General features: G+C 38.8%; 2 protein-coding genes across 8 annotated transcripts; both read left to right on the plus strand.

Annotated features, from left to right (window-relative positions):
- Window positions 1–208: 208 nt before the first annotated feature.
- On the plus strand, window positions 209–11,397 carry LOC110553439 (killer cell lectin-like receptor subfamily E member 1). Of its 3 annotated transcripts, XM_060384289.1 has the most exons (8): window positions 701–776; window positions 2,402–2,595; window positions 5,250–5,354; window positions 5,620–5,658; window positions 6,307–6,452; window positions 8,678–8,778; window positions 9,132–9,222; window positions 11,230–11,397. In XM_060384289.1, exons 2-7 carry the CDS (start codon window positions 2,421–2,423, stop codon window positions 9,172–9,174), a joined length of 609 nt encoding a protein of 202 aa, XP_060240272.1. In that variant the 5' UTR covers window positions 701–776; window positions 2,402–2,420; the 3' UTR covers window positions 9,175–9,222; window positions 11,230–11,397. The 3 variants fall into 3 exon arrangements, with proteins under 3 accessions (XP_060240271.1, XP_060240270.1, XP_060240272.1); XM_060384288.1 differs by lacking the exons at window positions 701–776; window positions 9,132–9,222 and adding an exon at window positions 209–330; XM_060384287.1 differs by lacking the exon at window positions 9,132–9,222 and having other exon boundaries at window positions 699–776.
- A 4,778-nt stretch (window positions 11,398–16,175) lies between these two features.
- Window positions 16,176–25,900, plus strand: LOC110553445 (natural killer cells antigen CD94-like). Of its 5 annotated transcripts, XM_060384290.1 has the most exons (7): window positions 16,176–16,455; window positions 19,703–19,812; window positions 21,076–21,168; window positions 21,310–21,372; window positions 22,796–22,947; window positions 23,989–24,092; window positions 25,501–25,900. In XM_060384290.1, exons 2-7 carry the CDS (start codon window positions 19,806–19,808, stop codon window positions 25,625–25,627), a joined length of 546 nt encoding a protein of 181 aa, XP_060240273.1. In that variant the 5' UTR covers window positions 16,176–16,455; window positions 19,703–19,805; the 3' UTR covers window positions 25,628–25,900. The 5 variants fall into 5 exon arrangements, with proteins under 5 accessions (XP_060240273.1, XP_060240276.1, XP_021501045.1 ...); XM_021645370.2 differs by lacking the exon at window positions 16,176–16,455 and having other exon boundaries at window positions 19,642–19,812; XM_060384292.1 differs by lacking the exons at window positions 16,176–16,455; window positions 19,703–19,812 and adding an exon at window positions 19,846–20,878.
- The last annotated feature ends 765 nt before the right edge of the window (window positions 25,901–26,665 follow it).

Consider the following 26,665-nt stretch of genomic DNA (forward strand, 5'->3'; position numbering starts at 1 on the left):
GAGTAGATGGATGGCCTCACTTGAACTTTAAGCAGTGAATGAATGCATAGCCTCCTTTCTTTAAGTGGTGAATGAATGCATGGCTTCATGAGTTTTAGGCAGAGAGTGAATGCATGACCTTACTTGAGAACTAAGCTGTGCTCTCACCCATCTTGTGGCTTCTAAAGGGAAATGAAAAGCACCAGTGAGGCCTTTGCTGTGGGGTCTGCGAAGTGTGAGCAAGCAGCTGCCTTTCTCCAGGTTCTGTCTTACATATTCTGTCCCTGACTCTGCTGATCACCACACATTAAAGTTTTACCGTAAGTTCCTGGAACTCCCTTCTTGCTTCAGGTATGTTTAACTATTTCTAGTTGAAGGTTTGGAACATATATTATGTTCTTGGGGAACTAAATCCCCCTTAAGGCACGTTTTACATTTTTATTGTGTCTTTATTTTATATATACGGGTGTTATGCCTGCATATATGCATGTGCCCCGTGTGTGTTCTTGACGCCACAGACAACTTCTAGAGAGCACGGGATAGACTGGATTGGGAGTTATAGAGGTTGTGAGCCACCGTGGGTGCTCTGGGAACTGAACTTGGGTCCTCTGGAAAAGCAGCCCGTGTTCTTAACCGCTGACCCATCTCTCCAGCCCTGCTTAAGACATTTGAAGTGAAAATAACCATTAGCCAGAGTATACAAGAAAGCAAGCTTTCATTTTATTTGACTCTCATTCCCAGTATACAGAACCAGTGACAGACCAAAGTGAGGACACCACCAGCTCCAGCTTTATACGGTAACTTTCAGGAATAACAAGTTTTCACGGCAAAACTCTGGAAAGCTGAGTAGCGAACAAGTGACTGAGTTCTGGTCAATGTCTGCCAGCTCTGCTGTGGAGCAATGAAATTAGGAAATAGCATACAATTAAATTGTCTTCTCACTTTGAGTTTTAGATATTTGATCTGTTTTGACTGTTTTTCCCCCTTGATGGACCTTGCTTAAATGCTAACCTAGTACAGTGGTAGTGTGAAAGAGTCATTCATAACGGCCTCGGTGAAATAGTCAGGAGCATGTCTTAGCCCCATGCTCTAATTACAGACTGAATAATGCTGTCTAGCGGTATAGCCAGAAACAGAGTCCTAGCTGTAAAAGCAGAAAGTCACCTCACGCATGGGCTGGATTTCATGCTGGGAGCTTCAGGGATCTTAGAGGAGGCTGAGCCTGGAAACTCTGAAGGGGAGTTCAGTGTAGAGTTATGACTGACCTTTCTCAGCTTCAGTAATTAGTTCATTTGACAAGTCACACTTCGTTAATAACAGTACAGATATACAAAAAAAGTTCACAAGCTAATTTTCTATCCTTTTAAAAATATGTTTTAATCAATTCTTTGATATTTGTTTGTTTGCTTTTTGCTAGTTTGTTTTAGTTTTTGTTTGTTTGCTTGCTTTTTAGAAAGAGTTTCACTTTGTATCCTTGGCTGGTCCAGAACTTGCTGTGTTGATAAGCTACTGGCTTTAAAATCAGGAATCTGTCTGCCTCTGACCCCTGGAAGTTTGGATTATTTCTTAGTTTATGTTAAAGACAATAGTTCCTTCCTTCTTTCCTTCCTTCCTTCCTTCCTTCCTTCCTTCCTTCCTTCCTTCCTTCCTTTCTTTTTTCCTTCCTTCCTTTTTCCTTCCGTCCTTCCTTTTTTCCTTCCTTCCTTCCTTCCTTTTTTCTTCCTTTTTTCTTTTCTTCCTTCCCTCCTTTTTCCTTCCTTCCTTCCTTTTTTTCTTCCTTTTTTCTTTCCTTCCTTCCCTCCTTCCTTCCCTCCTTCCCTCCCTCCCTTCTTCCATCCTTCCTTCCTTCCTTCCTTCCTTTTTTCTTTCCTTCAACATTTGTGTGTGTGTGTGTGTGTGTGTGTGTATGTATGGTGTTACGGATAAACTTGGCACCTCCTATACACTAAACAAACCAACTAAAACACATTTATTTAAGAAGAAATTCAGCCAGACATAGTGACACATGCCTGGAACCCCACCTCTTTGGAAACAAAGGCAGGAGAGATAAAAATTTAAGGCCTATCTAGTTGTACAGTGAGAATCTGTCTATATAAACCAGGGTCTGGGAATGTAGCCCACCTGTAAAGCACTTACATACCTGCACAAGGTGTTGGGTTGGAGTCTCAGAACCACAATGTTTTTGGAAAGTAATTGACGGCATGACTTCGAACTCATGTGAAGTTAATTTACTTAATTTACTTCTAAGTTTTTGGCAGTATGTTTCCATATATTTTAGGTTTCAAAGTTGAAAGCATACATTCATAAAAGTTTATGGGCTTATCTATTTCTCAACATAAAAGTTTTTAGAATCATTGCTTAATTTTTACTAAAATACACCTCTGCAAATAATATGCTGATATTTGCATTTTCTCTCATGCAGCATTTTTCTCTTTATAAAGATGAATGAAGCACCCATAACCCATTCTAACCTAAATGTGAACTCCCAGCAGAAGTGCAAAGCAAAGAAGAATATTAAGAATACATTTAGCTCAAATGAATTGTCATTCATTGAGCAAAAACACCAAAAACGTCTTAAGAAGCACAAAAACATAGGAGACGACATCACTGCTGAAGGTGTGTTATTGTATTCAGCAAACACAGAGAGATTGTTGAAAATTAAGGTTATAGTTAAGGTTTGTTGTATACTAGGGAAATACAAGTGGCAGAAAGGTCTTTCTTTCTTTCTTTCTTTCTTTCTTTCTTTCTTTTATTCTCTTTCTGAATCAAGTTAGAAACACACACGTTAAAATGGAGTATCAGTTTAATCAAGATTATAAGAAAGGCCAAAAGGCCAATGCTACAATAATTTAAAGGGTAGATTAAAGGGTAATCTAGATAGTTTAGATGTTTCATTGCTAAGTTAAGAGTTGTTTTAGCCTTGAAAAGAAAAATAAACTTTTGAGAAGTGAAAAAGGATGGGACTGAATTTCCTGGCTACCAGATTCTAGAAATTAAAGTGTGAAAAATTACTAACTATAGCTTTCTAGGGCACTGGGTTTTGGAATCTCACCCTGAGAATTTGGTTGGATTGATGAGTTTCTGACCAGGGTGTGGTGCACAGGAAACTCTTTGAGATTTTTATTTCACCGTACCCTGAAACAAACAAAAAGTGAATGTATTTTCTTCAGACTTGGAACCCAAAACAATGTGGATATCAGATAGAATAAAATCTTTGTTAAGGTTTCATGCAGTTAATAGAGTTATAGGTTATGCCTTATTTCTGGAATGCTTCTCTGATAATCACAGGCTTGCCTTAAATATCTGAAAGATCCAGACTTAGATAGAGGAAGGGAGTTTAGGAATTGCCTGAGGCCAATTCATAGATTGCTAAATTAAAAAAAAAAAAAAAAAAAAAAAGACCTTGAGTGGCTAAGTGCTGAGAACCAGAATGCCACTTTTACCTTCAGTCCTATCGTATTTTTTGAAAGACAGGGATATTCCCAGTGAGGAACACCATTAAAGTGGAGAGAGTTAAAAAATGAAGTAAAATTTCCGTAGGAAAACTCATCCCCAAATGAAAAGAAAACAAAAAACCCATTGCATAAGCCTTTGTCACTTGCCTCTATAGAATGTTCACCTAGAGTATGTTGATCTTCATTTATTTCTTCTAATGGGAGATTTTGTCCAGTCAGTGGTGAGCATTTGGAACAGAATATTAGCCGCAAGGCAAGAGGAAACAAAAAAAAAATAAATAGATGAGAGATTCTGACTAAGGTGAAGTTTGGGTCTATCATGACTTGGCCTCAGGCTGTTTGCCAGCAGAGAGAAGATAGAAGCCGCTCAACTGACCAGTGCACCAGGCACATGCACTGAAAAACGCTCCATTACTAAGTCTCATCCTTCTGTGACACTCTCTAAACCTTGATAAATGTTCACTGAATTAAAGACAAGAGTCAGAAATTATGGAAGGAGAAGGACTCATCAAATGACGGCCATTTGACTTTCTAATTCAGAATGCAATCACCTGTACAGGGTTGAATTCAGAGCTAAACCAATCTTTTCCCATTTACCTTTCAAACTGTTGTTTTTATTTATTTATTTTTTATTTTTAGGTCCCCCCCACACCCTCTGTTAGGACCAAGGCACCAATGTTAGGAATCGTACGAATGTTGGGAAATGTGCGCCTGTGGGCCTGTGGAGGTTACACGCGGGTCCACAAATCACACCACGAGATTGGTTCCACCTGGGAGGTTTATTAGGGGAAGAGGGAAAGGGGTCGCAGAGAGATGAGGCAGAAGAGAGAGAGAGAGGAGGAGAGAAAGAGAGAGAATAAGAGAGTAAGAGGGGGAGGGCTCCAGGAGTTCTTATAGGGTGACCCAGGGCATGCGCAGGTAATTCCAGGTGGTCTGGGTGTCTTCACAAATGCCTGATAACTGGTCTGTCAGGTCCCGTGGGGCTGGCCGTAGAAGTGCCTGCTTACTGATCCCAACATTCCTCCCTTTTTCTATAATTAAAAATAGGGAGCTTGGGCTGCCTTTTATAAGGTAAGTTAAAGTATATACATTTAGGCTCATTGGAAGCAGCTCTTGGTTGTCATGCAAGAGGTTGAGAGAGAGAAGAATTATAGCAAAAAATGGTCAGGTTGCAAGGTCAAGAATAAAGGAAGCCTCTGCCCTGGAAAATTTAGGGTAGAGTGTTGTCAACAGAGAGAATTGACAGCCACGCAAGGCAGGCAGCAGCAGGTAGGGACTGGGGAACGCTGGGAGAACCCGGAGTGGTGTGTTGGTCCTAACACCCTCTTCACCCTAAAGAGGGTGGTAGAGAGTAGGGTTTGGAGACCAAACATAGAAATTATAAGCTCAGTTCTATTAATTGATTACTTTAACCAAAAAAGTTACCAAAAAAAAAAAAGATTTTTACTTCAGTTCCTGTATTGTACAAATTCTGAATTATTCACTGATGTTTTGGTTTATCTTTCTCCTGTGGTATTTGCATTTTCTACATGGAATATTAAACTAGTTCCACTGAACTTTCCAGATACATTTGTTTGCCATGTGATGTTTAGTAAGTAAATATATTTATGTTGTTCAGATTTTTTTTTTCCTAAAGTGCCAGTGTTTGCTTTAAACCTTGGGTGAAAATATTTAACAAGCTTGCTATGAGAATCAGAAGTATTTGGACTCAGAATTCATTGGAATGCTTTGCTGATGAAAGCAACCCACTGGACAACCCTGTCTGTGCCTTCTACCAGCTGCTTTTAATTCTACTCTTTGGTTTCTCCTTCACAGAGAGTTTCTCACCTTCTCCATGGAGGCTCATCTCTAGTGTGCTTGGTGTCACATGCCTTCTCCTGATGGCTGCAACCATCGTGGTGACCATTTTTACTACAAATTGTGAGTGACCCTAGTGTTTCTCTCTGTCCTCCTCTGGGGAAGGCCCACAGTAACTTATCAAAATTCCTCCCTGGCTGTGAGCACAACTATGTGCACATTGAAGTGAATCTCTAGTACTATCACCAGAAAACAACAATAAAAACCTCTTCCTTTTTAAACATTGTCTCTAAAATTGATTATTTGTTATTGTAGAACAGAAGCTCTTGTTAATTCTGTTGATGTGTCCACATAAAAGAACTAATTGTGATGTGGACTATTTTTGTAGCATCTTCTGAAAGAACATCTTCCACCATCCAGCAGAAAGGTAAGGTGCTGGTATCCTAACCTTTGCACACAGATCCAATCAGGAAAACACTTTTCTTGCTTGCATTGCTTCTGTGAGTAGCTGACATAGTCTTCACAGGCAAGACGCTTCGGCAGAACCAAGAACACAAAGTGGTCCCAGACATTAAGCAACTCTCATTAATACGGGGCAGAGTTTTTTGTGTAACCAACTGCAACATGATGCAGAAGCTCTGTTGGCATTATTACATGCCTCTGTACAGAGCTTGGACATTCTTGTGAGATTCCGTTGCTCTATATGGAAACAGGATTAACGTGAGAACAAATTTTGAAGGGGCAACTTCTCAACAACAATAAAAATGAAGCTAATGGTGTAAAGGAGTGTTCCCACTCTGACTTCGGAAGCCTGATGGCTCAGCAGTGAGGATGGACCAGTCTCAGGAGATGTGTGTGCTATGAAATAGAAACGGTCTTAAAGCTCAGATAAAAATAAAACCAGAAGTATGCGTTTCCAGCTCATAGTTTTATTATAATTACTTCAGCTGTTTTTATAGAATATTGTTATCGTACCGTAAGCGCACAAGCTCCTTGTTTGAAGAAAAAAAAAAATGGAAAGCAAAGTCAGGGTTCATGAATCTCTTCAGCAGCGTGACAGACACTCCTTTTCTAGGACCTCATCATCCCTGTCTGGAGGACTGGGTCTGGTTCAGATGCAGCTGTTATTACTTCTCCCAGGAAAAGCTAAGCTGGAGAGAGAGTCAGCGTGCCTGCTTGTCTCTCAATTCCAGTCTCCTACGGATGGAGAGAGAGGAGATGGTAAGCTACTGCCACTGTGAGTCACAAGGCAGGAGAGCCCCGAAGGGATTAACTCTGGTTAAACTGAACACCACTTACATTTGCTTAAGCAGAGCACTAGATCAGTGGTTGAAGAACAAAAACTGTTTTGCATCTTGTTTCAGTCTTTTTGTGAAAAATATAGGGTAAATGTGTGTGTTCTATGAGAAAGAGAGAAATAGTGAAACAATATTGCAATTAAAGTCATGAACAAAACAAAACAAAACACCACTGAACCTGGGCCTGGTGGTACAGGCCTGTAATCCCATCTCTTTGGCAACCCAAGGCTAGAGAATCACAAGTTCAAGTCCTGTCTAGGCAACAGAGTGAGTCCAAGGCAAGCCTTGGCGACTTAACAAGGCCCTTTCTAAATATATATATATATATATATATATAGGGAGTTGAAGAATGTAGCTCACTGGTAAAACATTTGTCCAACATGTCCTACAGTCCTCAGCAGTACCAGTAGATAGATAGATAGATAGATAGATAGATAGATAGATAGATAGATGATAGATAGAGAGATAGACAGAGAGATAAATGCATGTAATGAATTCAGAAGGAAAACACTTTCAGTAACAGCTCAGCTGGAGAGAAAAGTAAAACAAACCAAGACAGAACAACCCTGCCTAGTCCAACATGAAGATGGCACAGTCATCTTGGTCTAGAAGACCAAGTGACAATGTGAGGAAATCTTTTATAACTCCAGCAGTCATGTCAGAATAAAGTTTGTGTACTGTGTGTTTCCCCAATAGAGTCTGTTTATTATATGCCTCAGGGTACCACAGTAAAGTTAGCATTCAAGAAACTTGTGAAGATTCTTTGAAAATAAACCTCATTCTTGTTTCAAACTCAACACTATCTTTTTGTTGTTGTTGTTACACACTCCTTTTCCTTTAAAAATTAATTAATTATTATTTTTTATTCATTTTACATCCTGGTTGTAGCCCCATCTCTTCTCCCTTTCCAGGTCTGCCCTCCCTCTTTCCCCCTTGCCTCTTCCTCAGAATAGGGGAGCTCCCTTTCCCATCCACCCCAGCTCATCAAGTTGCATCAGGACTGAGAATGTCCTCTTCCCCTGTGGCCTGGTAAGGCAGGCCTGCCAGGAGGAAGTGATCAAAAAGCTGGCAAGTGAGGCCACGTCAGATACACCCCCCACTTCCCTTAGAAGAGGACCCACATGAAGCCCAAGCTGTCTATCTGCTATATCCCTGGGGCCTCAGTCCAGTCCAATCTCAGCAAGCTCCTCCGGGCCCTGGTTAGTTGGCTCTGTTGGTCTTCTTGTGGTACTCCTGTCACCTCCAGATTCTTTTCTCTTTCCTCCCACTTTTCCACAATGCTAAGTATCATCTAATGTTTGGCTGTGAGTCTCAGCATCTGTTTTGAGGCGCTGCTGGGTAGATCCTCTCAGAGGACAACTCTGTCAGGCTCCTGTCTGCAAGCTTAGCAGAGTGTCATTTATAATGTCAGAGGTTGGCTCTCTTCCCCAGGTCCAAGAGCGCTTTGTTCCATCAACCAGACAATGGATCACTCCTGCTTTTCCCAAGGGCAGCGTCTGGACCCAAGGAAGCACCCCAACCCCAATCCAGGGTTCTTCTGGTTCGAGTGTAGAGACCAGCTGGACAAGACAAATTTACAGGGTCCTAGTCCCAAGATGGCAAAGCCAAGCCAAATCTGGGTACCAGAAACTCAGAGCCTGCTGGGCCAGCAAGTGGCTGCATGGCTGAATCTGAATCCATAAAATCCATAAAATTTTCTCGTTTGTTGTGATGGTTGACCCCACAGCACCAATGGCCACGTGTAATCAGCCCGCTCTGCCTGACCCACCTGGAGCACAGTCAGCAGGGAGGGGGCTGAGCCTGGCAGAGCAACATTCAGATTAGAGCCCACTCCCTGATCTACCTGGGCCAACTGGGACAAGGCCAGCGGAGAGAGCTGTGCTCAGGCTCCGACCCGCATCCTCTGTCATGCCTAAGAGGCCAGTGTGGGGCCTCATGCAACATTCAACACTGTCTTTTCACTCATGTTATTTGTGTATTTTCCAAATCTCCCAGGAGAGCAGAAAGCTTGTGCTTTCCATTGCTAAGGCATGTCTTGCAATCATTTGGCAAGGCTGCAGAGAGAGTTGATTTTTCAAAGGCACTCCCATAGCACCGATGAAAAGATAATGATGGGAACTGTATGCATTTGTGTTTTCTCACTTTCAGGATTTCTTCACTTTGAAATCTTTCTTCTGGGTTGGCGTTTACTACAACGAAACTAACAAACAGTGGCTGTGGGAAAACCATTCGGTTCTACCCTTTGAGATGTAAGTATTCACAAAGCATCAGGTGCTTAATTACGGCACTAATGAAGGGCTCTGGGTACAATTTAAGCACCATGGGAGAACTTTGGGAACAGTCTTTTGTGCCCATTCCACGTGCGGAAGAGCAGACAGCATTATTACATCTCTTCACCCACTCTCCCCTCAGCATTCTCTTATGAACTTCCACAACAAACTGGAATAAACTGTGCAGCATAGACAAAAGGCTTTTCTTCTATTCTTTTTCTTTTCTTTTTTCTCAGCTAGAAGTCTGAGCTTAGGACAGTTTCCTTTGAAGCCCAGCTTAGCTTAGAGCCAGCCCCCCTCTCTTTGTCCTTATACTAATTGTTCTTCCGAAGATACCAAGATGCACCTGGACTCACCCTGATGACCTCATTTTAACTGACTCACCTAGTGATTCCATCTCCAGACAGATTCTGAACATTGGAGGTAAGGATTTGGAGTGGCACAGTGAACTCCCTGCCCTCTTACTCCTCCAGTTTCACATATCTCTCATTTCAAAGATATTCACACACTGTTCCGAATGCACCAAAGGGATTGAACCTTTCCCAGCACCAATTTTTAGTCGACTTGAGATCTGACTCACCCTGAGGCTGACCTTTCGCCCAGCTGTGAATCTCTGGATCCAAAGATGATTTGTCTGTGAGATTTGAAAGTAGGACAAGCACATAGTAGGTTTTCCCCATCCTGAATTGAAGAAACAGAGTCAAACACGTGCTGAGGCTCTAGCAAGCAAACTTGAAACTTTTGTGGAGGCAAAGCTCACTGCTTTTCTGTTTTGTTTTGTTTTACTTTAACAACTGCTTTTATTCTCTACTTAATTTTTAAAACACTGCAGGAGGTGAATAATAAAACAAAACCAATAGCAAAACAGTGTTTATAGTCCTCTGTCCACATGACCCTTCATAAAAAAGTACCAGCAGAGGAGGGATGTTCCTAGAGCTGACCCTGAACACAGACCCTATGCGAATGAAAATTATTGTCACACACTTGTCTTGAAACCCTCTTTCCTGATTTGGAATCACCCACTATCTCACAGGTTTCAACAGTCTCTTTCACTTTTTCCCTAACACTAGCCCCCTTCCCCAAAAAGCTTTCCCAGGAGAGAAAAGAGGGACACATTCAGGAAATGATGCCTTTAGCCAGAGGATCAAGCCACTCCTATTTATCTAAGGGTGAGTTAGCAGCACCTTCCTTTAGCATAAATTCTTTTAATTCTAAGTCTCAAGAACAACCTCCTCAGTTCAGTGTTCTGCCTCCTAGCCTGTCAGGCTAATGACTTCATTATGTAATATCTTATGTAGCCTTTAGTATGTCATTAATGTCCTCTTGGTCTCTAATATTCCACTCACTATGAGACTAAACACTTGCCTAAATGTATATTTATATCACTGGAAAATTTTAATTAGGTGAGTTAGTCACAGTTGAATTTGCTCTGTTTTTTTTTAATTCATTTTTTATTATAGTGTCATTGATCTGATGTAGGGCCTTGATCTTGTTAACATCATGTTCCTCCTTTAAGCTACACCTCTCAGCCCTACTCACAGTCTCTATATTTATTTATTTTTTTAAATTTCTCTCTTCCTTGACAACCGATTGATATTCCCTTGCCCTTAGATTCTTTCTTCTTAGTTGAAATATTGATATTTACAGTTGAATACTTATTTAATAATTCTGTGGTTTACTAACATTTTACTGATATGAATTATGGGTTACAGAATTCCTACAGATTGGGTTTTTAAAGTTGATATACCAGGTAACAATTCTTCATTCTCTTAGGGACTTGAATGCTTTATAATTTCTTGATAAAGACTCTAACTAGCAGTGTTTTCAAAGCAAAGACTCATGACCAAACCTTTGGCAGAGTACAGGGAATCATAAGAAAGAAGGGGAGTTAGTCTGATGGGGAAAGGATAGGAGCTCCACAAGGACCAAATATATCTGGGCACAGGGTCTTTTCTGAGACTGACATTCAACCAAGGACCATGTATGGATATAACCTAGAACCTCCACTCAGATGTAGCCTGTGGTAGCTCAGTAACCAATTGGTTTCCCAAAGTGAGGGGAACAAGGACTGTTTCTAACAGGAACTCAATGACTGGCTCTTTGGTCTCCCCACCCCCGAAGGGACGAGCAGTCCTGTTAGGCCACAGAGGAGGGCTTTGCAGCCAGTCCTGAAGATACCTGATAAAACAGGATCAGATGAATGGGGAGGAGATCCCCCCATCAGTGGACTTGGAAAGGGGCACGGTGGAGATGAGGGAGGGAGGGAGGGACTGGGAGGGAATGAGGGATAGGGACACGGCTGGGATACAGAGTTAATAAAATGTAACTGATAAAAAAAAATAAAAAATAAAAAAAACAAAAAATAAAAAATAAAAAAAAGAAAATAAAAAAAATAATTTCTTGATAACAGTGGAAATTGTTTCATTTTAGGTTTTATGATCTTCAAATTTATATGAAATACTCCTGTGCATCTTATAAATCAAAAGAAGCTTATTTGTCTGAAAACTGTACAACTAAACTGCCATATGTTTGCAAGAAGTATCATTTTTAATCTTATATGTTCACAAAAGATATGAAAATTAAACTTTTCTTCTTTAACTTTTTTCTTGGGTGCTTATTTTATGAAGAAAATGTTGCAAATGTTTGCCTTTGCTTAAATAAAACTGTATTCAAATATGTTCTAGTCTCATTCCTTGTCAATGTTTATTCTAATATATTTATTGCATGCATTTTAGAATATACTGTCATAAGTGATTTCTGAATGAAATAGTGAGTTAAAGTAGATGAATTCAGGTTAAACCATTGGATATTTAAAAGCTTGGGCTATATAAAGTAACACTCTTGTTTCTTCTTAGCATAGAGAATGTGTATGTGTGTGTGTGTGTGCTCTACAATGTGTCAAAATGAATTACTACGTGAAAACAGACATATTATAGTAAAATCATGAGTAATTGGACCACCCAAGAGTTATAGTGACTTTGAAAGTTTTGAAATTAGTTATCAGCTTGATTTCAATACAGTTGTCCAACTCATTGTACTATGTAGTCTTCCTGACAGAACTAACTGGGAACAGAGGTTTGTCATGTTTTCATGTAAAATATTTTGATTTAAAAATTGAAATTGCAAAATTATCATTGTGTCTTAATAATACTTAAAAATACTAGAACGAAAGAGTTATTAGGTATTTATTTTAATTCAGCCAATTTAGATATTTTAATGGCTTATACAAGATGAAGGACAACTTGCACACTTTGTTTTTATAACATTTTGCTCTTTGTCTCACTATCATAAATGTGTCCATCTCTTCTCCCACTATTGGTTCATCAACACATCTTAAATTTTATGCATTCCAGAATAATTTCTTTATGTTAACACAATTCCCTTGTAGTCTTCCAGCCTTCTTATCAATGACTAGTTTTGTTACCTGTTTACAATTCTTTCTTTGACGTAATATTTATATATTACAAAATCTATAAATCTTAATATAATACTTCACAAAGGTGGAAACTACTGAGCAAATACAGACTATTATGATATGCTGGAAAGTTCTTTAAACATGTTTCAGTAAAGCCCTACCACTTTCCAGGGCCACTTGCTACTCTGTTTCTTTGCAGTAGCTCAGCTTTTCTTCTGCTTTGTTAAAAAAAAATTGATAGGCATAGTGTGTAGAAAGCATGTTTCCTTAAGGTAATATTTTGAGACATATTGTTGATAATGTAAAAAAAAAAACACAAAACACACAAAACAAAAAAACCCCAAACACGTGAAAACTAGCCCTGTCATTTCCTAATTACCTTTCACCAAGTAGCACGAGGGTCTTAGCGATTAAGCAAGTGACACAAACTCTACGAATGCCTGTCCCTAAAAGTGAGGTGTTCCCTATCACCAGCTCTGTGGGGAAGAGACTTTCATTGGACTTTAATGGAATTTGGTAATTCTTAAATATCTCATTGTTTGACAGGGCAATATCCACTGTACAGACGTTTCTTGTAGAGTCGTTTGCCCTCTCTCCTCCAGAATCATCTTGATGCTTGCTAAATGCTGATTGGTCCTCCTGAAATTTATCTAACTTTTCATGTTTATAAATGACTTGAAATAGCTGTAAAATGCAACTTGTTTACTTCTTCTTTAGTTTTCAGGCACAAGTTAATCCTAAAAGAGAATTCTTCATCTTCAGCTTAGTCCATAGAGGCCCAGGCGCTACATCTGACCTGTGGAGATTTCTGTAGCTCAGGCCTAAGGCAGTTAAGATCTCAGGATGAAGACTGCCCGGCATGAACATGTGTGGAATGCACATCCAGGCAGAGAGTGATGTCAACTGTTTTTGTTTTCTTCAGCTGGTTCATGCTTTATTTTCTGTGTCTTGAGTGGCTATGGCAGTTCTACCTTTAGGTCAGTATTTTTTTTATTAATTTATTTTTTATTAATTATAGCTTTTTTACTTTGTATCCCAGCTGTATCCTCCTCCCTCATCCCCTGTCCCTTTCCAATCCCACCCTCCCTCCCTCATCTCCTCCTATGTCCCTCCCCAAGTCCACTGATGGGGAGATCCTGCTCCCCTTTCTTCTGACTCTAACCTATCAGGTCTCATCAGGACTGGCTGCATGGTCTTCCTCTGTGGCCTGGTAAGGCTGCTCCCCCCTCAGGGGGAGGTGAACAAAGAGCCAGCCACTAATTTCAGTATTTCTAAACATCATCTTTTCATCTCTTGCATCTGAAAAATTGGAGCCCTAAGTCAGCTTTTGCCCCAATAACTTTAAGTAAATAACTTCACATTTATTCTTGTACAATATACTTCACTAACTTGGAGTTCTACTTCCTTAAAGAGGCAGTGAAGGGTTTCTCTTTTTCTCCAAATATTTTTAAGACAAGGTCTTGCTGCATAGTCTATGCTGCTCTCAAACTCTGAGACCTCCTCCCTCAGCCTCCTCAGTTCTGTGATTCTAGGCACATGCCATGCCTAATTAGATTTATCAACACATCTATTATTTATTTATTTATTTATTTATTTTTACTCATCAATTCCAGCACTGTTAAAACCCTAAGTTAACAGAACAGTGTCCTATTCTAATTCTTTTGTTTCCTGAAGAGTTTATGGAGATGAAAGAATATGTCTGGGTATAGCTGTAACTCTGCATGTGTACATTTTGGTTTTCTTTATAAATGTATCATATACGTTTTATTTCACCTTAACTGAGAACAATGGCAAACTTAAAATTTGATTAGTAATAAAGTTTTATTCAAACTAAAAAAAAAGAGGCAGTGAAGGAATATTATGTGTAAAAAAAGAAATCACTGTTTATATGTTAGCCTGATTTCACTTCATTTCCTTGCTTTGTTGGTGAAACTGTGCCTCGATTATGCTATGATTCTCGTAATCCTGGATTAGGATACTATTTCCATGTTGAAAATGTTCTTAATCTTATCGGCATACCATAGACGCATATAGCCTTTTAGTGTACTCATACTATAGACATTTACTGGCAAACAATAATGAAATAATGATGGAGTACTGTAGTGTTAAAAAATAAAGTAAAATAAAATAAAAAACTACTTGCAAAATAAGTTCTTAATCTAAAATTGTGTCCGTACTAAATTATCACGAAGTGACATAGCCAAGTTGCTGACTGCTAAACATGGGTGACGATATGCTGCATTGTAAATTATTATTCTAAGCATCATTGCCAGGTGTCAGCTTTCTTTTCATCTGACCTGAACAGTTTCTATAAAACTCTGTTATGACATTTTCATGTTCCAATCCTGGCGACAGCAATTAAATGAGAACTCAGAGGAATGAGGTAAAGAATTTTCCTCACCGAGAGTTCAATGTTTCCCTAATTAGAAAACAAAACAAAACAAAAAAACATTAGCAACATGACAAATTACTTCAGAGCATTAAACCGTTTTTACACCATTGGGGTTGTCTGTGATGCCAGGAGCTATGACGACCATCACAATCACATTGTGTGTGGAATTCTTTCAAACCTTTCTCCAGCCTGTGCCTGTTCATTATTTCCACAGGTGATTCTGCCTCTGAATCTTCTAGTAAAAGCCAGTTAAAGAATCCCATGGAGAATGGTGACTGGTATTTACAGTCCACTCAATGTTTCGTGTTCATTGGGTTATGTTTGCAGTTGACACTTTTTTTTTTTAGCCTTCCTTTTATAAGGTAAATATTGTCATGGGCTCAAATGTTGTTTCCTGTGGCCACACTATGCTAGAATCTTATCAGTATTGCAGTTATGGTGATAATGATCAACCACAACCACTTGCAAAGCTCACTTAGAGTCTCCCCTTTCTTCCCTACTGTGTCTTCTGCTACCTGGTCAGTATCAATGCTTGGACTGCAATAGCTTTGCAGTAGCCTCTTTAGATTGGAGCATTCCCCCTGCCAATCACCCCCTACTTCTCTCCTGGACCAAATGGTCACACCTAGGCTTGGGTAGGCATGAATTGTTGTTTCAGGTTCTTTGTGGTCTTTTGTGGTTGGAAGTATTCAGCAGTGTACAGTGAGATGTGTCAGGCCTTTTAATGCTCATGGGCTGCACTGAACTGTTGGCTGAAGTCAAACCCAAACAGTGGCTGGGCTCCTATCACAATCCAGAGAGATCCTTAGGAGAGTGCTTGCTCCTCTTTCAGAGGACCTGAGCTCTCTCAGTTCCTAGCACCTGAGCCTGGTAGCTCAAAATGGCTGTAATCCCAGCTCCAGGGAAATCTTACACCTCTAGCCTTTGCAAACTGCTTTTATGTACACATAACCTGACTCCACACACACACACACACACGCACACACACACACACGCACACACACACACACACACACACATCTAATTTAAAAAATAATAAAAATTAAATCCCTTTAAAGAGTCAATCTCCAAACTCACTATATCCAGTGATTAATGACCATTGTCCTGAACCAAGCATTCTATAGCTAATGACTGTAATCTCAGCACTGGGGAAGTTGACACAGGGGAATTACCTCAATTTCATGCTGGCCTGGCCTTCACAGTGAGCTTCAGGAAAGCCAGGAAAGCCTGAGGTACAGCAAAGCCCTATCTAAATAACAAAGAAACATGTAAAATGACACGCAATCTCCAAGTGAAGAAAGTTCAGTCTCCCAAGGCTGGATGCTGAGTTTTTCAAAAGCTCTCTGATTCTTAGTCTTCTGTCTGTGTACTGATACTCCTTGGAAGTGCTTGAGCTTTAGATGCCAAGAACTGACCACTCTGTTAACCTTGATGTGGTATTTCAGAATGAAGGCCCAAGGTTCCACCAAACTCACCACGGTTAAACTATGTTCAGCTACTCAGGAGGTGAGAAGCCATAGCTACAGCTTTTTCAGGAAGTTCTCACATTTGCTTAGAGGTCATCTGTGGTGGATTAACATAATATTTAGAGAAAGTGTACCTTAGGGACTGAAATGACAAAATAAGTTGTATGTGTTTTTCTACTCTGGCTTTATAAATATCTTTACACCCTAAACAACCAGGGAGAATGTGATTATTTTTGTTTAAAGTCTGTTGTCATTTTGTCCTATTAATCTGGACACTTTTGTGAAGACATCACTCTTAGGTAAAACAGTCATCTAGACAGGGTCGTGCTTGGAAGGAACTCCACTGTTCCACACTGTCATGACATCACTTCTCCTCCTCCAGGGTGAGTAAACTGTGACTGAAGAAGGTGGAGGTCACTGCTTTGAGTTTATTTATCTTCTTAGCTACTCATGAGAAGTGGCTCTTTTGCTACTTTCAACTCAATGTGAATACAGAAAGTGGTGGTATATTCTGCAAAGTCTCTCATTGATATCCATGGCTAAATCTGAAAACTGAGTTGAAACTGCAAAAAGATGTTATTTTATTTTAAAGACAGGCTCAATCACCCAAATTATAACTGCAAACTTACCAGACAGCCAAGCCAAACATGCTATTGAATTAGAATGGCAAGTGTTTCTACTCTATCAAATATTTCCTTGCCTGGATGGGAGTTACTGGGTGGATATTTTAAGGGACTTTAAAGAAGTTCAAAGAAAGCTCATGAAAGAGCAGGCTTAGTATATTCATAGATGAATGACAAAAGGAACTTGCTGCTTAATTGAAATAATATCAGAATCTTAAACTCCAGGAAGAATGTTCAGAGACAGGAGGAATTATTTCTTGCTGGGTATATTTTTATGATTCTCTTTACATACAGATACTACTGAGGATAGTGGAATGTCAAAATACTTCAATAAGAGATACATACACTCATATACAAATGAATATATGTAGACATATATAGACATATCCACAGACATGCACATGTATGTTGAAATGAGACATACAAGTCAAACACTAAAATTGGCATATAATGCATTAAATCTCCTCCAGTGAACTAGACCATTCAAAAGAAAATTGCTAAACATTGGTAAAATTTTTTTAAATCCAGCCTTTCTGTAAATAAAATCATACTTCAGATTAACTATTTAGTGATAATTATTTTCTGTAATGCAAACAAATAATTATATGGTTATGATTACAACAATGTATTCCCCAAAATTTGTGTGGTTTTGTACATGTGTGCACACACCAGCATACCCTCGAGATGATTGTTGCTATGTGTTCTGTTGTGAGTGAATCTCCAGGGCTGAACATGGGACCCCATACCCATGACATTCAAGAGTTTCTGGTCCATTGACCACAGGAAGTATCTATTTAGCCCACTTGGGTACAGAGCAGGTAGAAAGAAAGGAGTTTATGGATGACTTGTATGTAGACACATGTAAGCTTGCATTGTTTTGTTCCAGGTAAGTGCCTTTTAAAATCAGGCTAACTAAACTATGATATTAGAAGCCAGAACGTGATGTTAAAATACAGAAAGAGAAAGAGGGAAATGACTTAGAAGGATAAATATATAGTGAATTCTGAAAATGTTTGGTGTCTTGGTTTGAAAGCAAGAAGAGAGAAAAATTTAGAAAAAAAAGATTATGATTCAATAACATTTATGATAATAAAAATGGATAACATATTTTAAAAGATATTTCTGTAAAAATAAAATGGGCTTAGTTATGAGCAAAACACATTTATTCAACTTTCTAACTACTTTCTGTTTCAATATACTTGTATGTAAATATATTAGTTGCAACTGGCTTTGAACGCTTGATTTTTCCCCTCTGCTTACCATGTACTTGGATAACAGGTGTGTGCCATTGTGACTGGAAAAAAAAATCACACTTTTCAAGTTAGGAACTGTAATTTGAAAACTAACATAGTCTCATGAAAATAGCCAATATGTAAGGGTTTTAGCAATCAAAATCCACTAGAGTTTGTTAGGCTTGTCATTATCAAGTTTATAAGAGACTTTATGGCAGACTAGAATCTTCCTTTTCAGTAAGTGTCCACAAAGAAGAGTGCTTTGCAACCTGGTGCGCCACGGAAATGAACGTTTTTTGTTTGTTTTGTTTTGTTTGTTTTTTAATAAGCAATGAAATGAAAGTTTGTCTCTCCTTTGGAATCCTTCCTGGGAAGGTGTTCTACAGCATTAGGTATAGAAAAGACCCTACTGCTCGTATCTTCAGTGGGCGTTAGGTCCTCTCCCCAAGCTCTTTCCTCAAGTTTTAAAGATGTAGTTAAGGTCGGTTCTTGTTTTGAACGAATGCTATGGAAGTTACAGAGAAAGGCAGTGGACACAGAGCAGGGGAAGCAGAGGGCAGAGACGGGACTTTCGGAAGAATACATAGCTCTCTGAAACAGATACAGTGTTGCTCAGTATCCCACTGAGTGTTTCTGTAAGTTCTGAGAAACTCAACATCCCACATTTTCTTGCCTTAAGGACAATGCTGCTGAACTGTATCAAACCTGATATATGTCCGTAAAGGCCAGCCTGGTGATAATCAGTCAGCACTGTGGGCTGCCATGTGCCCAGGAGCATCAAGGCTTCCAGAAGTTTTAAGAGAAAAAAGTGAAGGACACACACACACATACACACACACACACACACACACACACACACACACACGCTGTGTTTGTGTCAGAGTTTACCAAGTGTTCAGCGAGGTGACTGTGACAAATAAGCTCTGTGTTGAGTGGAGACACTGGGGGGATACCATGGTGTAAAAACCATTTAGTTATCTGTGTACTAAACGGGAGCAAAATAAAATAGAGCTGGTGCTTTAGAAAGAATCAAAGGTAAAGTTAAAAGTGTGTGTGGGAGAGAGGGAGAGGGAGAAAAAGAGAAACAGGGGAGGAGAGAAGAGAGAGAGAGAGAGAGAGAGCACAACAATAGTGAATACAACTTTTATTCTTTCTGGATTTTGCCTACTGTGGATAGGTTCAGGGTTCAGAAACCAGAACAAAACATCAATATTCCAGTCTGTACTAAAGATGAGAAATGTCAACCCAGGAAGTGCAATCCAACCCAGCAAGGCACTTGATTTGAGATAAATTCCATGTGTGCTTTGGAAAAATACTAGTTATTAAACTTAAGTCATCGTTATTGTGCCTCAGTTTCCCCACTATTCCATTTGGTATCTTATTTATTAAGTCATCAAAAGCAAAAAATTTTGGCGCATAATATGTGCTTTAAAATTTGTTTAACACAAATAAATAAATGTTACTATAAAGGTGGAAATTCTGTGTGGGATTTTATAATATTAAGTGAATTTACCATTGATTTATACCTCTTACTCTTATTTTCTAAACAGTTTTTAGAGCCAACCTTGATGTGCACACATTGAAAACAATCCCCCTTCAATCTTTGCTCTAGTGTTTTGTAACAAAACTATAGAGAGAATTTCCTGTCTTGTGGTTCCTGGGTCTTGTTAGAAGCTTGAGGTCTTACTTTTTCTCGTTCCTGCTGTGCATCTGTGTACCACCAACAGAAAATTCAATATCATCACCGCAACACTCAATGTTCTTTCCTCTTTTAGTGCTTTACATTTCCTCCTTAGCTTCCTGCTCAGCTCTGTGATCCACATCATTTTTTAAAAAGCACAAACACATCTCTGCACCATCTTTGGAGCATCACTCCTCATGGCAGGTACGTGTGCCTCTTTCAGAAGATGAAATAGTCATGATAAGATAATAAATAGAAAGGACACTTCATTGATTAACTAATTTCAGGGCAGGTTTAAAAAAACAAAACAGAAAGTACATAATCAGCAGAGAATATTTTTAGACTTTCCATGCTTTAATGCTTTCTGCGTTCATTGTTTTCTTGATTCTTAGTTTTGAAACTTGAATGTGACTTTGTGAAGCAAATCCTTTTGTATACCTTTTTCTAACGGAGTTAGGGAGTGGTTTCTGTCAGGCATAATGTTATGTTCAGAATGAAACTGAAACTAAATTGATTTAACTCATTGGCACCATGGAATAAAAAAATGCCAAATATTAAGGACACTTACACACTTATAAATTTGCATTCTGTGTTATGGCCTCTTAAAATCACCAAGGTTCATTAACACGTATACTGTTGTTAGTGGCAGAACTTTTTTTTTTGACAGTGTTGTGTTATTAACAGGGAATCTTCCAATATTAAAATATCTCAGCCAATAAGAAAGTGACTTTGAATAAGACCTAACAATGTTGAGAAAACAGAGAGTCAAAGGTTGGTTTTGTATCAAATTTCAAGGTTCTGTGAACTGAACTCAGATCTTTGATTCATACTCGGGGTGGAAACTTCCACCACACCAGTTCTAGAAGGTTCCTCTCTTCTTTTCTGTAAAACTCTACAAGCCACTAGCAGCATGGTCTGCGCTCAGACTGTGAGAGAACATATGGCATGATGGTATTCTCCCAAAAAGGATGGGAAATGACAAATGACAGACTCTAGAGCCTGATAGTAATCTGTTTGATTTCTGCCAGGCGTTTACAAGCTTTGTACTTAAGAAAATAGCATTGTGATTAATTCTCTGTTCTAATTATCTCTCTAATGCATATCTTTTATCTGTGATATTGTTGAGAGAGAAATGTATCAAGCAAACCCACCAAACACCATGACTACTTTTTGATCTATTCTTTCTGTTTCACTGACGACGTGAGGAGTCAGCAGTAAGTGATTCTAATGAGTCAGAAAATATGTATGAATAACCTCATCAAAGAATAAGGTACACCACATCAAAGCTTGCTAATGGGTGGGGTTCTGAAGGAATAGCTTCATTCTCCAGGGTTTCACTGGAGAAATGTGCCATGACAGGAAGAAGTCTTTGGGTTCATTCTTATTGGTTTCTGTTCTTAAGAATGTCATTTTTTATATTCATACCTTAATTTGTTAGTCATTAATCTGTCTGATATTTTTCTATAGTTTCTAGGATCACTCGGTGGAGGTTGATGTCTGTGATCTTTGGAATAAAATGTCTTTTTTTGATGGTTACTTTGGGAGTTTTGATGAAAAAGTGTAAGTGTTTCTAGGAAAGTCTATAAAAGAATCAACATTGTTATGAGATAATTTAATAATGAACATTTAATTTTCTAATCTATAATATTTTATTTTATAAATACATGTCAAACTAAGCAAACCTTTAATAACTTCTTACAGCATTTACTATACAGAGCATTCAATCAACACCTTCTCCAGCCCCCATTTCAGAATTACAAGAAGGTAGGTTCCATTTTTTTTCTACAAACTTTATGACTCAGAAAGGATAAAATAGAGGGGATCCTTTTTCATGTATGATAACATGGTTTCACTCAGGAAAATGATCTCATTTTATTGTTCTGTAGCAAATAAACAAATAAATAAATTACATCGACTTGTGGATGTTAGCCAGTTTAAGAAATACTTTCAGTAAACACTGCATTGAGCAAAGGTTTACTTTTTCCTCGTAGTTTCAGAAGTTTTGGTCTGTCATCATTTGGACCTGTCATTCTTGCAGCAATGTTGAGGCAATGTGTCATGGTGGACATATGTGTGGGAGCAGAGCTGCTCACGCAGTAGCTAGAAATCAAAAGAGAGGAAGAAGAAAATGAAGAGGAGGGTTTCCACTCTCCTTTCAAGAGCCTACCCTGGTACCCTAAAAAGCACCACTGTATTCTCCTTCTAAAGGGCTGTGTTACCGCCTCATCATAAATTTGGTGCCAGTTTTCTTATGTATGGGCCTTTGGGGAAGATTCCAGGTCCAAAGTCTAGGAGAACATCATCATAATTTTCATGAAGATACTAGCCTGAAGTGGCATATATGTTTCCAAATGAGTGTTCATTAATAATTAATAGATAAAAGTTAAATGACAACTAGCATTATCGACAAATCTTATTTTGTGTTTGCTAACAGCCGTACCTGTGAGTCAGAATACAGTGTAGACGTCTCTGTAATAACAAACCTTACTTATCCTACTAACAGGAGATAGCTCAAAACTCTAGTTTGAAATTTGTTTTCAAATGCTTCTCAGATTTACGACCTTCTGATTATGCAGTTAATTTTTTTCTTCTATTAACTTTAATGCCATTTATGTGATAAAAAGTTGAGTTCCTACTCTGTGTTATGATGTTTATTGCTGAGGAAGAGAGATACTGTCACTCATAAACTGTCCATCAAACTTGAAGCTAATTGGTTTTATTTATTCACAAGTGTTTTTGAAAAAAGGAAATATCTGAACACTTAAGAATTTTTTTCAAATTCCTGTATCCTTCTCTGACTTAGGGAATTGGTAGGGGGCCTTCCCTGGAAATCTTCATCTGGTTACTCTTTTATTCACCACCATCCTCAGCTGTGGGAACACTCTCAAAGTCTTCCAATTACCTCCCCAATCCTACTTTCTGCTACATGCAGGATTTCTTTTGTTCTCTCATCTAAATATCACCAAACATAACAAAGAGCTGGGGAAGCTGCATTTTGGATCTATCTTTAGAATACCCTCTCCAAGGGCAAAGCCTTTGGATTAATACCTCCTAAATGTGGTGTGTACTAACACATTCTGAAGCAATATTTCTAGACAAGGAAATGAATAGCAAGCAAATAATTTTGAATGTCAAATAACACCAAAGAAGATGAAATATGCAATGATACGTTTGTTTTGTCTTTTAGTTTCTAAGTGCTGTGCTTGCCTAGAAAAGTGGATTGGATATCAGTGCAACTGTTACTTCATTTCCAAAGAAGTAAATTCTTGGGAAGGAAGCAGAGATTTCTGTGCCTCTCAGAATTCCAGTCTTCTTCAGCTCCAAACCAGAAATGAATTGGCAAGTTCTTCATTCTTGTTTCTTACATTATTTTTCACCGACTAGCATGTTGCTACCTTACTAAAGTGATCACTCCCATCTAAGTCTTTATTACTAGGCAGACAATGATAATTCTGTCTGAGCTCATGACCCTCAGTCCGATTGACCTTAAGACATTTCCTAGAAAGCCTACAAAAAAGGTCTTCAAAGATTTGTGTTACGGAGACAAATATTTTAATAGATTAGGAGCTAATGTGTAAAACCCCCAACTTTTCCAGAGTAGTAGGCTACTTTTTTTTTTTTAACAGTGCCAAAAGAACCAGCAGAGGGACATTTAATTAGTATTTACTGAAGCAGAATACACAACATTTTGCGTATGTTATATGGCTTTTCGCCACCTTTCTGGGATGTAATTAGAACCAGCAGTGAGTCATACGATTATAAATTACGTGCGTTGCTCTTGTTGTTATTGTGTGTGTTGCAGAGGATTGAACTGAGGCACTGAGGCACATCAGGCAAGCATTCTAGCATTGTGCTATATATATGCCCAAGCTTAAAAAAAATTTTTTTCTATGTGCTTTGAGACAGAGGCAGGTATCCCTGGCTTTCCTGTAAAGTCCCTCTATAGTCAAACAGAATGAAGCCCTGCTTCAGCCTCCTAAGCGCTGGGGATTACAGGCCCGCACCCCCAGGCTCATCTTGGAAATTACTCATTTCTTATGAAGAAATTCTCAAGCTGTCTGTGCCCTGCTCAGTTGGAAGAGCTGGGGTTGCATTTGATCGTTGACCTCATGAAGGAACTGTAACACAGAATGAATGTCTCTTTCTCTTTGTGACAATTTTCATCCTTCAAGAAGCAAGATTTTGTAGTGTTTCTCCACATGAGTGAATGGGCCTAGTAACTGAGGAACTTAAGACGTGACTATACTTCTCAAATCAGAAGTTCAAAATGACTTCAACCCGAGCACCCACACTCTGAATCTTACTCTGAATGCCTTTTATGTATGTTGCTCTCTGAGAGCACTCAGATTTGCTTAACTTGTTCTTTCTGTCTCTAAGCAGAGTTTTATGAACTTCAGTCAAATCTTTTTCTGGGTTGGAATGCGATATAGTGAGGAATGGAATGCCTGGCAGTGGGAGGATGGCTCAGTTCCCTCCAAAGAGCTGTAAGTTTCTGGCCACTGAGGATTTGGGGGCACTTTTGTGATTTTTATTCTAGCTAAGATTATTTTTAAAAAAAAAATCACAGCCAAGGGCTCAGAAATTCAACTGTCCTACATGAGAATATGTAAAAACCCAAAGGAAACAACAGGACAGCAGTCATTTCTCTCTACCTGTAACATTCATGCTCACGCTCAAGTGACATGAAAGCTGTGTGCCTGGAACCGCCAGAGAATTCTAATCTTTTCCTTCCTGTAACGTGTGTCTGTGCTTGCTCACTTGTTCTCAGATATCGACAGGCCTGGAGAACACAGCATGGCCATTTGTGGTGCTGTTCTGGTGGATCTCACTCTTTTTGTTAACATCTTCAAACATTCAGCAGTTATTTTCTGTATAACTGTTTATCCTTGGATCTCATTCTCACCAGCAAGCATGAAATCTAGAGAGTCATACCATAACCAGGTTTACGCTCTTTTCCCCCTAGATTAGGTAAACTCATATGTATGTATATATACAAACATTTTTTCTTTCATACATTGTAACCTGATTATGGTCTTCCTTCCCTCAACTTTTTCCAGATTCTTATCCCCACCCTCACACACCCCCAAATTTTATACCTACCACATTTAAGAGCAGGCCCCATGCCGAGCAGTAGTTGACCAACACAAAACAGGTTCAATGGTATTTTTGGAGTTTTGTTGTTGTTGTTGTTTGTTTCATAATGCTTGATCAGGACCCTTTTTTTCTAAAGCTTTTTTTTTTGTTTGTTTATTTGTATGTTTTCCTACTTTGTTTTTGTGTGGTTTCTCTGTATGTTGAGGCATGTCACAGAGTCCATATGTGTTTCCTGGGCTTTTCCTTTGCTTCTTTTTTCTGTTTGTTTGTTTGTTTGTTTGTTTGTTTTTCCCAGCTTCTACTTCTTAACCAAGTAGAAGACCAGCGTATCATCAAAACAATTTCCGGCAGCATTGTGGTACATACCTTAATCCCAGCACTGGGCATGCAGAGGCAGGAATATTTCTTTGAGTTCAAGGTTTGCCTGATCTACATAGTGAGTTGCAAGTCAGCTAAGGCTGCATACTGAGACCTTTTCTCAAAAAACAAAACTAACAACCCAACCATTTCTTATAGAGGGAGAAAACCCACAAGTAACCAAATAACAAAACCATATCTACAATCACACACTCTGGTCATAGTGCTAGGGGCCAGTGAGGAAGTGACTGGGTTTTATGTACTTTTAAAACTGTGAATATTATTGTTGAAAGATGACAAAACAAGACCAAACAAATAGACCTCAGACCACTCAGTTAGTAAATCTCTCACTCAAATATTTCCCCACATTCTGAGCTAATAAAAATAACCTTAAACATCCTTACTCTTTCCTAAATGTTAACATTTTCTTCCTCATTACAGATTTCCAGAGCTCTTAAACACCAAGACAAGGGGCTGTGTTGTTTATAGTCCAAGCAAATTGGTTTCCATCGAATTCTGTAAAAGTGAAAACCGTTATATCTGTAAGCAAAGGCCTATTGTTTCTTAAAGCAGAAGGAATAAACAAGAAAGGTCCAGTATTGTTACACCTCTGAAACATCACCAGCTTTCCATCTTGAATCTGTAGAATGTTTCTGTTGGCTCTCATACAGGTTTCAGACATTTGAACTCAAGCATTTTATGCTTGATGAGTTTTTCACATCTGTGCACAAAATTAGGATGAATCAAACTAAAGAGTTTTTATGAATATTTTGATTTATGAAACATAATTTTAGTTACATATTCTTGTACAGTATTTTGAAATATTAAATAAAATTTATTCCAAACAAAGTCATATGCATCCATGTGGTTTCAGGGTTTGTATTGTAACTGAATTGAACTTGGAGATGGATTTGAGGGATATAATCACTTTATAACATTAATTCTAATAAACCAGGAGACTCAGGGGGGCAGGTCTTTTCATCTTCTAGCATCTTATTCATTTTCTCTTCAGCATTTTAAGGTTTGCATTTTTGAAGTCTTACATAACCTCAGCTTCATTCCAAGTTGTTCTTTTTTAATTTTTTATCATTTATTACAATTTATTCAATTTGTATCATGGCTGTGACCCCCTCCTTCATCTCCTCCCAATCCCACCCTCTCTCCCTCTTCTTCTTCCTATGTCCCTCCCCAAGTCTACTGATAGGGGAGGTCCTCCTCCCCTTCTATTTGACCCTAGCCTATCAGGTCTCATCAGGACTGGTTGCATTGTCTTCCTCTGTGGATCCTCTGTGGATCCTCTGGTTCATCTGTAGAGATGAACCAGACCTAAGATATGACTAGAATCAAGTATAATAGGTAAAATCTGATTGGAAAGAAGCTATGAGGGCTTGGAGGTTTAGGATGGAACAACTATTGCCCAGCTCTAGGTTAATTAAATAAATAAAAAAGAATTTTCAGCAGAGGAATATGACAGAGAAACACTTAAAGAAACATTCAGCATCCTTAGTCATCAGGGAGATGCAAATCAAAACAACCCTGAGATTTCACCTTACACCCATGAGAATGGCCAAGATCAAAAACTCAAATGACAACACATGCTGGAGAG

The sequence above is a fragment of the Meriones unguiculatus genome, chromosome 5 (genome assembly GCF_030254825.1).
Source record: "Meriones unguiculatus strain TT.TT164.6M chromosome 5, Bangor_MerUng_6.1, whole genome shotgun sequence".
In the NCBI taxonomy this organism is placed as follows: domain Eukaryota; kingdom Metazoa; phylum Chordata; class Mammalia; order Rodentia; family Muridae; genus Meriones; species Meriones unguiculatus.

What these genes read in the sequence shown, in the direction of transcription:
- LOC110553439 (XM_060384288.1), top strand. Translation starts at nt 2,421, where the DNA reads ATGAATGAAGCACCCATAACCCATTCTAACCTAAATGTGAACTCCCAG. An exon ending in AGACGACATCACTGCTGAAG is followed by an intron (nt 2,596 to 5,249) that starts GTGTGTTATTGT and finishes TCTCCTTCACAG; the next exon opens with AGAGTTTCTCACCTTCTCCA. An exon ending in GACCATTTTTACTACAAATT is followed by an intron (nt 5,355 to 5,619) that starts GTGAGTGACCCT and finishes CTATTTTTGTAG; the next exon opens with CATCTTCTGAAAGAACATCT.
- LOC110553445 (XM_060384290.1), top strand. An exon ending in GGGAGTTTTGATGAAAAAGT is followed by an intron (nt 21,169 to 21,309) that starts GTAAGTGTTTCT and finishes AACTTCTTACAG; the next exon opens with CATTTACTATACAGAGCATT. An exon ending in TCCAAACCAGAAATGAATTG is followed by an intron (nt 22,948 to 23,988) that starts GCAAGTTCTTCA and finishes GTCTCTAAGCAG; the next exon opens with AGTTTTATGAACTTCAGTCA.